Raw genomic sequence first — 15,758 nt, forward strand, 5'->3', positions numbered from 1 at the left:
GAAGGGCTCAGGCCAGAAATCGTTATAGATTTGGGATGGCACAATTGGTGTAGCAGTTAGCACAATGCTTTTACAGCACCAGCTATCAGGAACAGGGTTCCGATCCCACGCTGTGTGTAAGGAGTTTGTACGTTCTTCCCGTGTCTGTGTAGGTTTTCCCCAGGGGCTCTGGTTTCCTCCCACCATTCAAAGCGTACTGGGGGGTGCAGGTTAATTGGGTATGAATTGGGTGGCATGGACTTGTGGTCTGAAATGGCCTGTTAATGTACTGAATGTCTAAAAATTTTTAAAATATCTTTGCTTCCTATGAACGCTGGGCGACCTGCTGAGTCTGTCCCACACTTCTGTGTATTCAACTTCAATCTGTTTACTTTCTTGTTTAACTTCGTCCTGTTGTTAGTTTGTTTTGGTTTCTGGGAAGCCGGTAATACCTTCAATGCATCTTTCCATTGTACTAACCTTATGCTTAGCAAGTTGCCTTTCTGAGCAGGTTCCACTTGCTTCTGTGTGAAGAAATTACCCTCAGATCTCCTTTACACTTCTCCCTGCTCACCTGAAATCTATGCCCTCTAGTTCTACTTTCCCTCTCCCTGAGAAAAAGATTCTGACTGTCCAATCCACGCCCTTCATAATTGTGTTAATCTCAATAACATCACCTTCTGCCTCCTTCATTTCAATGACTATCGCCCCAGCCTATCCAGTGCTCCATTCCAGGCCACAACCTGGTGAATCTCTTCTCCAATCACCTTAATGCTACCACATCTTTCCGGTAGGGTGATTTCCAGAACTGTACACATCCTCCAAGTGTGGTCTAACCATCATTTTTACAGTTGCAACATGGTGTACCAACTTTTACCCACACAATGCCCCTGATGAAGACGAACATACCAATTGTCCACACTTGACAATAAACAATTCAACACACTCTCCATTTGTGTTCCCACCAAACAGGGAGCAATGGATTTGCTCCCCAAGATTTTGCATGCTGCACAGGCAATTCAACCCTTACTTAAATACAGCAGGTTGTGCAATAATAAAGCACCTCAACTTTGTCCAGATAAAGCTTCACCTGCCATTTCTTCCCCCAATTCCCAACTGATTAATATCCTTCTGAATCTTTTGACAACCTTCTTCACTATTCATAATTCCACCAATCTTCATGTCAACTTGATCATCAGACCACCTACATTTCCATCCAAATTAATCTTACAGCTGACAAACCACAGGGTCTGAGCACCGATCACAAACCACGAGGGCCCTTTTCAAATGCCTTGTTCACAGGGTCAACATTCACTGCCCTACCCTCATCAATCACTTTCATAAACTCCTCAAAAAACTCAATCAAATTGATGAAGCTTGATCTCACGGACAACTCAACATCTTTGGCTAAAAGAAAATTGTGCGAAGCTACATTTAAGTTTTTTAAATTTAGACATACAACACAGTAACAGGCCATCCAGCTTGCACTCAATTAACCTATATCCCCAGAACATTTTGGTGGGAGGAAATCGGAGCCCCCGGGGAAAACCTACACAGGAGAACGAACAAATTCCTTACAGACAGCGCGGGATTCAAACCCTGGTCCCAATCACTGGAGCTGTAAAGGTGTTATGCTAACCGCGACGCCAACTGTGCCGCCCTGCTTGTGGCAGGCATCAAATGTGCTGATACATGAAACCCTTTGGAGGGGACATTGATCTGCTGACTGGTAGCCCAGGCACCAGCCCAAAGCCATGCAGGGCCCTCAGTAACAACTGGTTCTCTGCACAGTTATATCTGCAGCTACATTAAAGTAACATTTGGTTGTGATCCTGAGCTGTGCCAATGGTGTGAAAAGCCACACAATGTAGGTGCTTACTTGATGTTCTTGGAGGGTCCCACCACGGTGTGACCTAGGGGTGTTCCCTGGAAGGCGGTGGCATGGAGGTAATCAAACACAACCTCCTCTAGGTTGTTCTCCATCTCTTGTATTTCCTGCAGGATTGTCCGTCGCCCAGACTCCACATCAGCATCCGATATTGAGTTGTTCTGTACCAAGTCACCAAGAAGTTCCACAGCTGCAAAACGCCAATACATCAGTTTAGAAAGAAATGTGCGACAGCTTCACAGCAGGAGGGTGCACCCAGTTAACAGCAAGGGAGCAAAACATAAAAATCTGTAGACATTGTGAATGAAATAAAAGCACAATGCTTGGGACACTCAGTAGGTCAAACAGTGTACTTTATAAAGCAAAAATAAAGATATATAACCAACATTTATGTTGGTTGAGCCCTTTATCCAGGTATGAGCAAAATGTGCCTGAACAAAATGGTGAGTTTGGGGGGACGGGGGGGAAGGGCAGGGGGAGGAGTTCAGTCCCACAGTCAGGAGGTGATAGGTGGATAAGGGAGGGTGAGGGGGGCACACCAGCAAACAGGGAGAGGGGGGATGGCTCTATGAATCGAGAAGGAAGGAGGAAAAGGGGACAGAGGGATTGGGAAGAGAGGGAGATCAGGGAGTGGGCTAGCAGAAACTGGAGAAGTTAATGCCATGTGGTTTGAGAGTGCCTAGATGGAATATTGGGTGTTGCTCCTCCAATTCACGGGTGGGTTTTGGTTTGAGGGTACACAAGGCCATGGACAGATATCTCAGTAGGAGTGGTGTGCAGAATCGAAATAGTTGGCCACTGGGAGATCCCTGTCATTGATGCAGACAGAGTAAAGATGCTCAGCAAAGTGATCTCCTAGTCTGCATCTAGTCTCTCCAATGTAGAGAAGTCCACAATGGGAGTACCGTGGGCACAACAGGAACAGCAAAGGAACCAGTATGCAATAACTGTCATTAGTTATGTTACCAATGGAATAACTGGGAGTATTCAGTTTAACAGTGGCAATAACCATTAATGTGCCAGAAGCAGTTTATCGACAGTTGATGTCCTGACCAAGCCAGTGAGCAAGTGTTATACAACAAAAACTAGTGGAATGACTGGTTTAACTGTGGCAGTCAGCAGGAATGTGAAACTATAAAACAAAATTACAAACAGCAGTGTCCACAAGTTTAACAGCAAAAGCACCAGCATACATCCAGTGGAACAGTGACTGCAAGACAGCAGCATGGTCATGCCTGGTCACAATCTCTTCCCTCTGCTCCCGTCAAAGACAAGGTATCGAAGCCTGAAGTCTTCAGGTTCAAGAACAGATTTTATGGAACAGCTATCGGGTTTTTGAACCTCCCTAAACAGAGGAGGTTCACAAGGAGAATTTGAGAATGAGGAGCATTTGACAGCTCTTGGCCTGTACTCGTTGGAATTTAGATTGCGGGAAATCTAAATGAAATATTTCCAAATGTTGAAAGGCGTGGACAGAGTAACGCAGAAAGGTTGTTTCCCATGGTGGGAGAGTCTAGGACAAGAGGCCACAACTTCAGGATTGAAGGGTAAACACTTGGAACAGAGATGCTGAGGAATTTCTGTAGCTAGAGGTATAAATCTGTAGAACTGGTTGTCACAGAAGATTGTAAAGGCCAGGATATTGAGTATATTTAAGGAAGAAATTGATAGCTTCTTGATTAGCCAGGGCATTAAAGGTTATTGGGAGGTCAGGCAGTGGGGCTGAATGGGAGAATGGATCAGTTTATGATTAAATGCCAGTACTCAATGGGTAGAATTTCTGCTCCTGTCATATAATCTAACCCTAACCATAAATCAGGACCACCAAAATATCTATCTGCATATCCGAAATGCACAAACTGCAACTGTAATTATTTATATATTCTTTTACATTATCTCTTTTCATCTTGGCATATTGTGGTAATTCATTTTTTACTATTGCTGGTTTATCTTACATACCTATGTAGCTGCAGCAAGGAAGAATTTAGGTGCATCTTTATGTTGCATTTATGTATATGACAATAAATTCCCATCTTTCCATCACAAGCAGCCAACCACTGCCCCACAGTGACTCTCACCCTACCTCTCTCACTCACTGTTGATATATAGCCTCCCATTTCCAATTACCTTGGTGTTATCCATTTATTGGACCATGAGGACAAGGAGTTGCTGATGGATCAAACAGGAGTCCGCGCGGCTGCAGGAGTGCTGGGGGCGAATCCACGGACACTTGGTGACTCTGAAGAAACCCTCTTGCTTCTCTTTCTTTCTTTTCTGTAAGGGGTGCCAGGCGACACCACTGGTAACTCTTTGCCTTACGGCAGGCAGAAGGCAATTTTGTGTAATATTACATTCTGTTGTATTTAATAACGGTTAATAAAAGAGCGGAAGAACACTGATTGGTTTGAGGCAAACATCACCGAGTTGGAGCCAATGACTGAAGTAAAACAGACTGTGCTGATGAATTACCAGCCAGAAGAACCTGCAAGCATTAAGAGCTGCTCGCAGCAAGACCCAGCAAATAGCGTGTCTCTGTGCCAACGACTACTGGCTACAGCTGTGCACAATGATTCAGAGCGCCTCTGACACCTGTACGAGGGCATCAAGCGAGTCACTGGAGTACCAATGAAGAAGTTAGCCCCACTGAAGACCAAGACAGGCGAAGTCATCACTGATCAGGAAAAGCAGATGGGGAGATGGGTTGAACACTATCTGGAACTCTATTCCGTTTCTCAAGAAGCCCTGGACGCCATTGAAGACTTGCCAGTATTGCTGGAAACAGATGCAGAATCCACAGTGGAAAAACTGTGAAAAAAGCAATCGATGCTCTGATCGGTGGAAAAGTGCCAGGTGAAGGTTCCATACCCCCAGAAGTCATTAAGTGCGGGAAGCCATCAGAGCTAGTGTTGCTCCATGAGTTTCTCTGTCTGTGCTGGAGAGAAGCCAAGCTATCTCAGGATATGCATGATGCCAAGATCACTACCCTGTACAAAAACAAGGGCAATTGTAGTGACTGCAACAACTACTGCGGAATCTCACTGTTAAGCACCGTGGGAAAGGTCTTTACCCGAGTGGTCCTAGCCTGACTGTAAACCCTCGCTGATCGCATCTACCCCAGATCTCAGAGTGGCAACAGGGTGAAGAGATCAACAGTTGACATGATCTTTGCAGTCTACCAACACCAGGTGAAATGCCGGGAACAGCAGATGCCTCTGTACCTCGTCTTCACACACCTCGCCAAGGTTTTTGACCTCGTGAGCAGGCATGGACTGTTCCAGCTGCTTGGGAAGATCGACTGCCCTCCAAAGCTGCTTAGCATTATCGCTTCCTTCCATGACAACATGACAGTCAGCTTCAATGGATCCACCTCTGAACATTTAAGATTCTAAGTGGAATGAAGCAGGCCTGTATCCTAGCACCAACACTATTTAGCATCTTCTTCTTCCTGCTGCTGTCGCATTCATTTCGGGATTCTGAGAATGGAGTATATCTGCACACAAGAAGCATCAGAAAGCTCTCTAACCTGACCCATCTGAAACCAAAACCGAAGAGCAAGACCCAGCAGGTTCTCATCAGAGAGCTACTGTTCACTGATGACACAGCATTGACCGGGCAGCCACAGAGGCTGATCGACAACTTCGCCAAGGCCTACCAGGAGTTCAGGTTGATGATCAGCATCAAAAAGACCTACGTGATGGAGCAAGATGTTGCGACCCCACCAACAATCCGCGTTGGAGATGAAGAACTTGACATCACTGACAGCTTCACGTACCTGGGCTCCACCATCACCAGCAACATCTCACTTGATGCTGAAATCGACAAGTGCATGATGTTCAAACTAAGCACAAGAGTGTGGAGCAACAAACATCTCACAGTGAACACTAAGCTCAAGGTGTATCAGGCTTGTGTCCTCTGCATCCTCTTTTATGGGAGGGAATCATGGACAATGTATGCCAGGGAGGAGAACCAGCTTGACAGCTTACATCACCGATGCCTTTGATGCATCCTGGACATATCCTGGCAGGACAGACTCACCAACACCGAGGTTCTGGTTAAAGCGGGTTCTCTTAGCATGCACCTCCTGCTGAGTCAGAGAAAACTTCGATGGCTTGGCCATGTACACCGTATGGAGGATGGTCACATCCCAAAAGACCTGCTGTACGGTTGTCTGGTTGAAGGATCTCAACCCACCAGCCAGCCACAGCTGCAGTTCAAAGATGTCTGCAAGTGTGATCTGAAACTCGCTCTCATCAATGTACTTAACTGGGAGACGCTTGCTGGTGACTGTGGCCACTGTCAGAAAGGGTGAGAAGAGCAGTGAGGAAAAGCGGACATGTCAGCTGGAGGACAAGAGGACACAAAGGAAGCAGAGACAATAGAGCCAGTCGACCACAACCCATCGTTCCAGCTTTATCTGCAGCAAGGATGGCAGAGACTGTCACGCCAGAGTGGGTCTTATGAACCATTCCAGGCGCTTGTCTAAAACCAACTGACTATCCATGCCACTACCATTGTCTTCTGAGACAGAAGGATCCCAACTAGTATTTAATGGCAATAAAAGGATCATGAATCTTGCTCTCCCACTCAGAAACTGCCAGGTGCAACTTTGCAGCCTTTCAACTTGGCCAGTAGGGTCTGATAGCCCAGCAGACTTGCTGATGCTACAATGTGTGAATGTCTGAAAGTTTTACAAAATCCTGGGCAAGAAAGATGAGTGAGACTAACTGGATAACCGAAAAGCAGCCCGCATGAAGTATGTGGCACATGGCACCTGCCATGAGATTTTACACCAACTCTGGACAAAAGAAATGGCATTCACACAAACTGGCCAAATTCCAACTCCCAAACATCAGTTTCATGGTATAAAAACCACACAAGCTTATTCCACTTTAACCAAAAACATGAAGGAAATGTTTCACACCTTTTGGCAAGTCCTTGGACAGAGACTTCATGTAATAGGCAGTTTGCTCACGAGAGGTATAGGCACTCAGGTGTGCCCCACGGCTTGCTACCTCTTGCTCCAGGGCTGTCTGAGAATGCTTCCTGGTTCCCTGAAAACAACAAATTTAACCTTTCAAGAGATTTATTCAAGAATCCTACCCCTAGCTGTTCTACCCTTCTTAATCTGTCATAGCAGGGATACTGCTGTCTCCATTATCTGGCCTGACACTAAAACCACAGGTATTGCACTCACACTGTTAATATCCAGTTTCGAGCATCACGGGCATTGAGCTTTTACAGAATGAACAACTTTGGGACACATAATGCCATTCCACTATCTACAAGATGCATGTGTGATGAGTTCCCACACTAAGAATCTTGACACCATCCACAAAGCAGCCACTTCACTGCCAATGTATGTCCCATCCTGTGCATCCTCTCCCACCCCCTCCCCCCACCAGTACACTCTAGTTACAGTGCGTACCAAAGAACATAGAAATCTACAACACAGTACAGGCCCTTTGGCTCACAGTATTGTGCTTACCTAATAACTTGCTCTAACAAATGCCTAGAGTTTCCCTATTGCATAACCCTTCATTTTTTTTCAGTTCCACATACATATATAATTGTCTCTTAAAAGATCCTATTGCACCTACCTCTGGCACATTCCATGCACCTACTACTGGAGGGAATGTGGATCAGGATGTCAGGTGGGAAGGGAAAGGAGAAGCAGCATTTAAGTGGGCTGCTTTGTGTTCAATGCTGTTGGGTTTGTTGGGGACAGTTGAAGCTGCTCTCATTCAGGTAAGTGGAGACTCAAAGGTTAGAACATAGAACAGCACAGGAACAGGCACTTCATCCTGTGCTGGACACAATGTTGAAATCAAACTAAAACTCTGCTGCTTGCACCTGAGGTATCCCTCCACCTAGAAACCTCGTAAACACCACGATTATATCTGCTTCCACCACTGGCAGTCTGTTCCAGGCAGTCAGCACTCTCTGTGTAAGGTAGTTGCCCATCACATCTCCTAAACTTCCTTCCCCCCACCCCCCAACCTCCTTAAATGCATGCCCACTTGTGTGTGAGACACCTTTACCCTGGGGAAAAGATTCTGACCATCCACTCTATCAGTGCCTCTCAGGATATTATAAACCTCAATCAGGTCTCCCCTCAGTCTCCGATTCTCCAGAGAAGCAAACCCAAATTTGTCCAACCTCCCTCAACAACTTATACCCTCGGAGGAGTCACGTGATGGAGTAGTGGCCGGACGGTGAACTCCAGCCCTCTCCAGAAAAGTCGGGAAAAACAAAGGAAAACACAAAGGCACAGAAATAAAAGTTACAGAAAAGTGAGTATAAAGGTGGAAAGAAGATGGCGACAAAAAAAGAAAAATCGAAAGCAACGGTAAGAAGAGAGGAAGAGAAGACAAAGGAGGAAAAAGGTGAAGGCCTTACCTGTCCGAAGAGGCCCGCTGCGGAGAGAGAAACCCTCTCCCTCAGGTCGGTAAATAATGGACTACAAAAATGGCTCGCTGAGCCGAGTAAAAGTGCGCAACCGCACATGCGCGATTCCTCGCGCATGCGCGATGCGAATGAAAAAAAACACACCGACGGGAGGGGGGACCAGCTGGGGAGTCGATCTCCACAGCCGGCAACGGCAGCTGCAGAACACCTGCAGCAAGAAGAGACCACAGAAGACAATAGAAACAAGAAGGAAGAGAAGGAAAGGGCACCAAAGAAACAACAGATGGCCAACCCAGAGGAAGAAGAAGAGGAAGAGTACAGTGAAATAGAAGAAGAAAAGAAAGGCAAGATAAAGGATATACTTTCTCTTATTAAAGGATACATGGAGTCATTTAAAGAATGGCAAACACAGGAATTTAAGGATTTAAGAAAAAGAATAAACAACACAGAAGAGAAAATGAGTAAAATAGAGATGACCTTAACAGAAATGGGAAAGAAAATGGACAAGATGGAAGAGCGGGCAGTAGCAGCAGAAATGGAGGTAGAAGACTTAAAAAAGAAATTGGAGGAATCTAATAAAAAAACTAAAGAGACACAAGAACTACTAGCTCAAAAAATAGATACAATGGAAAATTATAACAGAAGAAATAACATAAAGATAGTGGGCCTTAAGGAAGATGAAGAAGGCAAGAATATGAGGGAGTTTATAAAAGAGTGGATCCCTAAGACCCTAGGATGTCCAGAACTACAGCAAGAAATGGAAATAGAAAGGGCACATAGAGTATTGGCCTCTAAACCACAACCACAACAAAAACCAAGATCTATTGTAGTAAAATTCCTAAGATATACTACAAGAGAAAAGGTACTGGAGAAGACAATGGAAAAAGTAAGAGAGGGCAACAAACCACTGGAGTATAAAGGGCAAAAAATCTTCATTTATCCAGATATAAGTTTTGAACTCCTAAAGAAGAGAAAAGAGTTCAATACAGCAAAGGCGATTTTATGGAAGAAAGGGTATAAATTTATACTAAAGCATCCAGCGGTATTGAAAATATTTATTCCAGGACAACAAAACAGACTATTCTCGGATCCAAAAGAAGCACGAAAATTTGCAGAACAATTACAAAAATAGACTGAGGGAGGAAGACGGGTAATGAGAGTTAAAATGATCACGATTGATATGTATGTGGGTAAAGACAAAAATAGACTGAGGGATGAAGACGGGTAATGAGAGTAAAAATGATCACGATTGATATGTATGCGGGTAAAGAGGTATAAGAGTGAATAGAGACAATGAGCATACGTGAATGTATCTGTACTTAGAGGAAAATATAGATAGTATAGACAAGAATTAATAAGGGAAGGTAATGGAATAGAGAGAATAAGGAGGGAACTAAAAGAGTGACCTTTGTGACATATGAAAAGTGAAATCTTTTCTGGGGGGGGCGGGGTGAGGGGAAATAGCGGTCACTGCAAAATCAGTTGATGCTTGCGAGTGGATTCGCAAATCCAAATGGAGAGGGGAGATGTGGTTGTCCGACAAGGGATAAAGGACAACTCAGGAGGGGAAGGGGAGATTGGGGATAAATAAGATAGAAATAGGAGAATAAGGAAAATGTTGGATGTTGTAGGAATGTTGTCTTATAAAGAGTTGAAAATAAGAAAACAGAAATGGAAAAGGTGGAAAGGTAATGATGGAAAAACGGAAAGAGAAAATAAACAAAATATAAAAGGGCTACGCTGAACTATATGACTTTAAATATTAATGGAATACATAACCAAATTAAAAGGAAGAAACTACTAAATTTAAATGAATAAATGTATTCCATTAGAAAAAATAACATATAGGTTAAGAAATAATATTGAAATATTCGAACAAGTATAGGAGCCTTACATAAAATACAATAGCGAAAACCTACTGGGGACAAACATTACCTAAGTTGATGGAAGGAGAAGGAAAGAAAAGAATGGACTCAGTAGAATTTCTGGTGTATTTTTGTTTAATGACAACATTGTCTGACTGGCTTAATGCAACCTAGATTGTATACCTAAAATGGATGAGAGGGGGGGGGTGGGGGGGTGGCTTGGGAGGAGGGGGGGGGGGGAGAAAAAGTCACTGTATATGTGTGAAAAAGAAATAGTGTATATCATGGCTAATGTGATTTATGGTGTGAAAAATAAAAAATAAAAAAAAAAACAACTTATACCCTCTAAACCAGACAACAACTTCATAATCCCTTCTGCACCCTTTCCAAACCCTCCACATCTTTCTTGTAATGAAGTGACCAGAACTGCACATAATATTTCCAAGAGTGGCCCCACCAACTAAAGTTTTACATCGCTGCAGTGTGACCTCCTTACTTTTAAACTCAATGAAGCCAAGCATACCCTAAGCCTTCCCACTCTCAATGAGCTATGGACCTGGACCCCCAGGTCCCACTGCACATCAATACTTTGAACAGCTCTACCATTAACTGTATTCGTTCCCAACACTTCACACTTGCCCAGATTAATCTGCCATTTCTATAAATCTACATCCTGCAGTATTTTTGGTCACCCTCTACATTGTCAACACCTCCAACATATTCCTGAATTGTGCTTTGTTGAAGGTGAAATGTTTGTGAGTATCAGGGGTGAGCCTTTCACTAGACGATGCCCAGCTTCTGGCCTAATCATGTAACCATGATATTGATATGATGGTTGCAGTTTTGTATTTGGTGAATGGTGAGCTACAGGCTGTGGGGGACTTGGTGAAGTGATCGTCATTGATGAGATTGTGGGCCCTTTGTGATGTGAAAGTTGTTATAAACCAGTGGTTTTCAAATTTACCCCCTAACGTCACATTCCATCTTAACCAATCTCTTGGCCATAAGTGCTCTGTGATTGCTTAAGGTGGTATGTAAGTGGGAAGGGAAAGTTGAGAACCACCGCTCTAGACCCAATTGTTACAGAAATATTTTGCTTTGAGAAAAATTGTCATTGGTCATTTCCCCTTAGTGTTATGAAACTGTGCACATAACGAGTCAATTAGATACAATTAAAACAGTAATCTTTAAACTTTTTCTCTCCACTCACATACCACCTTAAGCAATCCCTTACTCATCACAGAGCATCTATGGCATAGGGATTGTTTAAGGAGGAATGTGAGTTTAGGGGGGGCAGTTTGAAAACCACTGATGTAAACAATGCTCACTACTAGGCTCTAGGACATACCCTAGCAGGCATTCCATGAAACACACCAACCACATTACACACCTTCAGAACTAAATGTTCCAGGAAGTTTCCCACTCCGTTATTTTTCTCACTTTCATACCGGCTCCCGACCTCGATCCACACACCGACCTGCAAAGGCAGAGAGAGAACTGTGAGAGTGGGATGAGAAGGTGGAGAGGTGAGAGAGGCATGAGGGAAGGGAGTGTGAGACAGGAGAAAGAGGAGTGTGAGGGCAGAATGGGGATTAAGAGGAGGGGGTGGGAGAGGGTTTAGGGATTGGAGGGGAAGTTGGGTTGGGGATTGAGAGGAGAGGGTGAGGTCAGGGATTGGGGATTGAGAGGACAAGAGCAGGGAGGGGATTGAGAAGAGAAGGCGAGGACAGGGAGAAGGGATTAAGGAGGGGACAGGAGCAGGTATTGGGGATTGAGAGGAGGGGGCAAGAGCAAGGTTGGACATTGAGAAAAGGGGACAGGAGAGGATGAGAGTTGGGATGGGGAATTGAGAGGAGGGAATGAGAGCAGGGTTAGAGATTGAGGAGGGAGTGAGATTGGAGATTGAGGAGGGGGTGAGAGAGGGGATGGGGAATGGAGGAGAGGTACGGGTTGTGATGGGGATTGAGGAGGGTGAACAGGGAAGGGGGAATGGAGAAGGGGATGAGGAAATGGAGGGGATGAGGGGAAGGTGCAGACTGAGAAGGGGATAAGGGGAAGATGCAGATTGAGAAGGTGTTGAGAGGAGATAGGGAGATTGAGGAGGAGGTGAGAAAGGCACTGAGGAATTGAGAAGTGGGTGAGAGGGAATGGGGAAATTGAGTAGAGAGAGGGGATGGGGATTAAGGAAGGGGTGAGAGGGGGTGGGGGATTAAGGAAGGGGTGAGATGGGGTGGGGGATTGAGGTGGGTTTGAGATGGGGATTGAGGAAGGGGTGTCAGGGGTTGGGGGATTGAGGAAGAGGTGACAGGGGGTGGGGGATTGAGGTGGGGGTGAGATGAGATCGCGATTGAGAAGGGATGTGGGGATGAGGGGATTACGAAGAGGCAAGAGTGGGGAGAGGGGATTGAGGAGGGGCGAGAGTAGGGATGAGAGTGGGGTTGGGGATTGAGAGGAGGGGACAAGATCAGGTTGGGGATTAAGGAGGGGGTGAGTGAGGGGATAGTGGATTAAGGAGGGGGTGAGAGAGGAGATGGGATGGAAAGGGATGAGAATGAAAAGAGGGGATTGAGGAGGAAGAGTGGGGATGGGGGGGATTGAGGAGGAGGTGAGAGAGGGAGTGGGGGATTGAGGAGGGGTAAGAAGGGGCAAGAGTGACCAGAGGGGATTGAGGAGGGGGTGAGAATATGGATGGGGTACTGAGGAGATGAGAGCGGGGTTGAGGACTGAGGAGAGGAGAGGAGATTAGGGTTGGGAATTAAGGAGGGGGTGAGAAAGGGGATAGGGGATTTAGGAAGGGATGAGAGAGGGTACGGAGAAGGGGTTGGGGACTGAGAGGAGGGAACAAGATCGGGTTGGGGATTAAGGAAGGGTGAGAGAGGGGATAGTGGATTGAGGAGGGGGGGTGAAAGATGGGATGGAGAAGGAGGTGAGAGTGGTGATGGGGGATTGAGGAGGGGTTGAGAATGGGGACAGGGATTGAGAAAGGAGAGCAGGGATGGGGGGAATTGAGGAGGGGGTGAGAGTGAGAATGGGGGATTGAAAAGGGAGAGCAGGGATGGGGGATTAAGGAGTGAGTGGGGGCTGGGGCATTGAGGAGGGGATGAGAAGGAGATAGGGGATTGAGAAGGGAGAATGGGGTTGGGGTTTGAGGATGGGTGAGGGAATTGAGAAGGGGGTGACGGGTTGGGGAATTGAGGAGGGGGTGAGAGTGGGAATGGGGGATTGATGAGGGGTGGTGGGGATAGGTGGATTGAGGAGGGGATGAGGGTTGGGGTATTGAGGAGGGGATGAGAGCAGGGATGGGGGATTAAGAAGGAGGTGAGTGAGGGAGGGTGGATTGAGGAAGGGGTGAGAGAGGGGATGGGGAATGGAGGAGAGGTAAGGGTTGTGATGGGGATTGAGGAGGGTGAACAGGGAAGGGGGAATGGAGAAGGGGATGAGGAAATGGAGGGGATGAGGGGAAGGCAATGAGGGCAGGGATAGGGGATTAAGAAGGAGGTGAGTGGGGGAGGATGGATTGAGGAGGCGATGAGAGGGGGATTGAGGATGGGTGAGAGGGGATGATGGATTGAGAAGGGGTGAGCATGGGTGGGGGGATTGAGGAGGTGATGAGAATGGGGATGGAGATTGAGGAGGCAATGAGAATGGGGATGGGGATTGAGCAGGGGGATAAGAGAGGGGATGAGAGGGAGGGATTGAGGAGGTGATGGGGATGGGAGAATGAGGAAAGGATGAAAGTGGGGATGTAGGATTGAGGAAGGCCCAAACGGGGTTGGGGGGGACTGAGGAGGAATGAGAGTGGGGATGGGGGATTGAGAAAGGGGTGAGTATAGGGATGTGGAGATTGAGAGGAGGGTTGAGAGTTGAGATGAGGGGAATTGGGACGAGGGATGAGAACCAGGCAACCCGGGGGGCTGGCCTGATACCCACGCATGTCTGGGATTCAGAGTGCAATGAGACACTGGGAACATCACTCACCGTGCAGGTGGGCTGGTCCGTTTCCTCTGTGACAACGCGCAGCCCATTGCCTAACGTCGTCAGCTTGGTTTCTGGAACATTCTCGATGGTCTGGGCATAGGAGATGGTGCTCTGAAAACGGTGGGCTCCTAGCAGAGCTGGCTAAACAACAGACAACACAGCAAGGAGCTCAGCAACACCATACAGAACAACACCCCTGAAGATCGCTGCCAGAAACCCACTCCTCTCAGGTAAAATACCAGGAAATAGCCCCATCCCCGCGGGTCAGTGCCTGGACAGCCCTCCCCCAGGTCACCCTCCTCCTCACATTAATTACTTATTTCCAAATTAGCCTCTACTTAGAATGAAGGCATGTCTCTGATCATGATCTACAGCACAGAACAGGCCCGAGGCCCAACTCATCCACGCTGACCAAGTTACCCATTGGCACTAGTCCCATTTGCCCACATTTGGCCCAAGTCCATCTAACCCCTTTCCTATCCACATACCTGTATAAACAGAGTGATACAGCACAGGAAAAGACCTTTGGCCACGTGTCCGCACTGAATATGATACCCAAATCAAAATGAATGTCTCCTGTTCACACATTATCCACTCCCTGTTTCCTGCACAATTCATGTCTAAAAGCATCTTAAACACCACTATGTATCTGCTTCGACCACTACTGCTGGCGGCCCATTTTCAGCACCAACCACTCTGCATAAAGATTTGCCCCACACATCTCCTTTAAATGTCTTCACACTCCCCTCACCTACAAAGCATGTTCTCTGGTATGTAAATACAAGGGTCCCACAGCATCCATTAGAGGTAATGATACGTAACCAACCTTTCAGCCCTGAGGCCACGTTAAGGTATGAGCAAAAGGTAGGTTGGCACCTGAATATAAAGGATGGGGGGAATGAGGGAAGAAGGGCAGGGGAGGACAGGCAAGAGGTTATAGGTGGATAGGAGACAGAAGCTGAGAATTGATCAGGGGAGGGGGAGAGTTACTCTATGAATGCAAAGTTACCCCCCTTCATTTGTGATTCAGCAGGGGTCATCTACTGCATCCAGTGGTCCTGCCGTGGCTTCCTCTGCATCGGAGAGACTGGACGCAGACTGGGAGATCACTTTGCTGAGCACCTCGCTCTATCCGCTGTGATAATGGAGACTTCCCAGTTGCCACATATTTTAATTCCACACCTCATTCCCATGCCGACATGTCTGTCCATACTCTCATGCACTGCCAAACTGAGATCACCTGCAAATTGGAGGAACACCTCATATCCCATCTGGGCATCATCCAACCAGATAGCATTAACATTAGCTTCTCCAGTTTCCATGAGCACTCCTCACCACCACCCCCCCCCCCCCAACCACATCTCTCTCTTGCACTCCTATTCGTGTCCACCTATTAACTCAGCTGTTGGCCTGTGCTCCTCATCATGCCCCTTCTTCTCTCCACCCCTCCCCACCATCTTTTTATTCAGGCACCTGTCTGCTTTTTGTTCATATCCTGACGAAGGGGTTAGGCCCAAAACATTGATTATAGATCGTTACCTCCTATAGGCTCTGTGGGACCTGCTGAGTTCCTCACAACATCTGCAGCCTTTCTTGTGTCACTTGTCTGATAGGTGACATGATTAATCTAGTAAAAAAATTCT

The 15,758-nt window shown here is 46.4% G+C and overlaps 1 protein-coding gene across 1 annotated transcript in view; it reads right to left on the bottom strand.

Moving 5' to 3' along the window:
- The window catches only part of uqcrc1 (ubiquinol-cytochrome c reductase core protein 1), a 40,389-nt gene that overhangs the window by 22,653 nt on the left and 1,978 nt on the right, over positions 1-15,758 (bottom strand). Inside the window, exons 2-5 of the mRNA XM_069939495.1 lie at positions 14,116-14,256; positions 11,528-11,614; positions 6,789-6,918; positions 1,859-2,057 (exon numbers count right to left, since the gene is read on the bottom strand). Coding sequence (XP_069795596.1) covers positions 1,859-2,057; positions 6,789-6,918; positions 11,528-11,614; positions 14,116-14,256 — 557 coding nt within the window. The remainder of the gene's footprint in view (positions 1-1,858; positions 2,058-6,788; positions 6,919-11,527; positions 11,615-14,115; positions 14,257-15,758) is intronic.

This window comes from Narcine bancroftii, chromosome 5, assembly GCF_036971445.1.
Source record: "Narcine bancroftii isolate sNarBan1 chromosome 5, sNarBan1.hap1, whole genome shotgun sequence".
In the NCBI taxonomy this organism is placed as follows: domain Eukaryota; kingdom Metazoa; phylum Chordata; class Chondrichthyes; order Torpediniformes; family Narcinidae; genus Narcine; species Narcine bancroftii.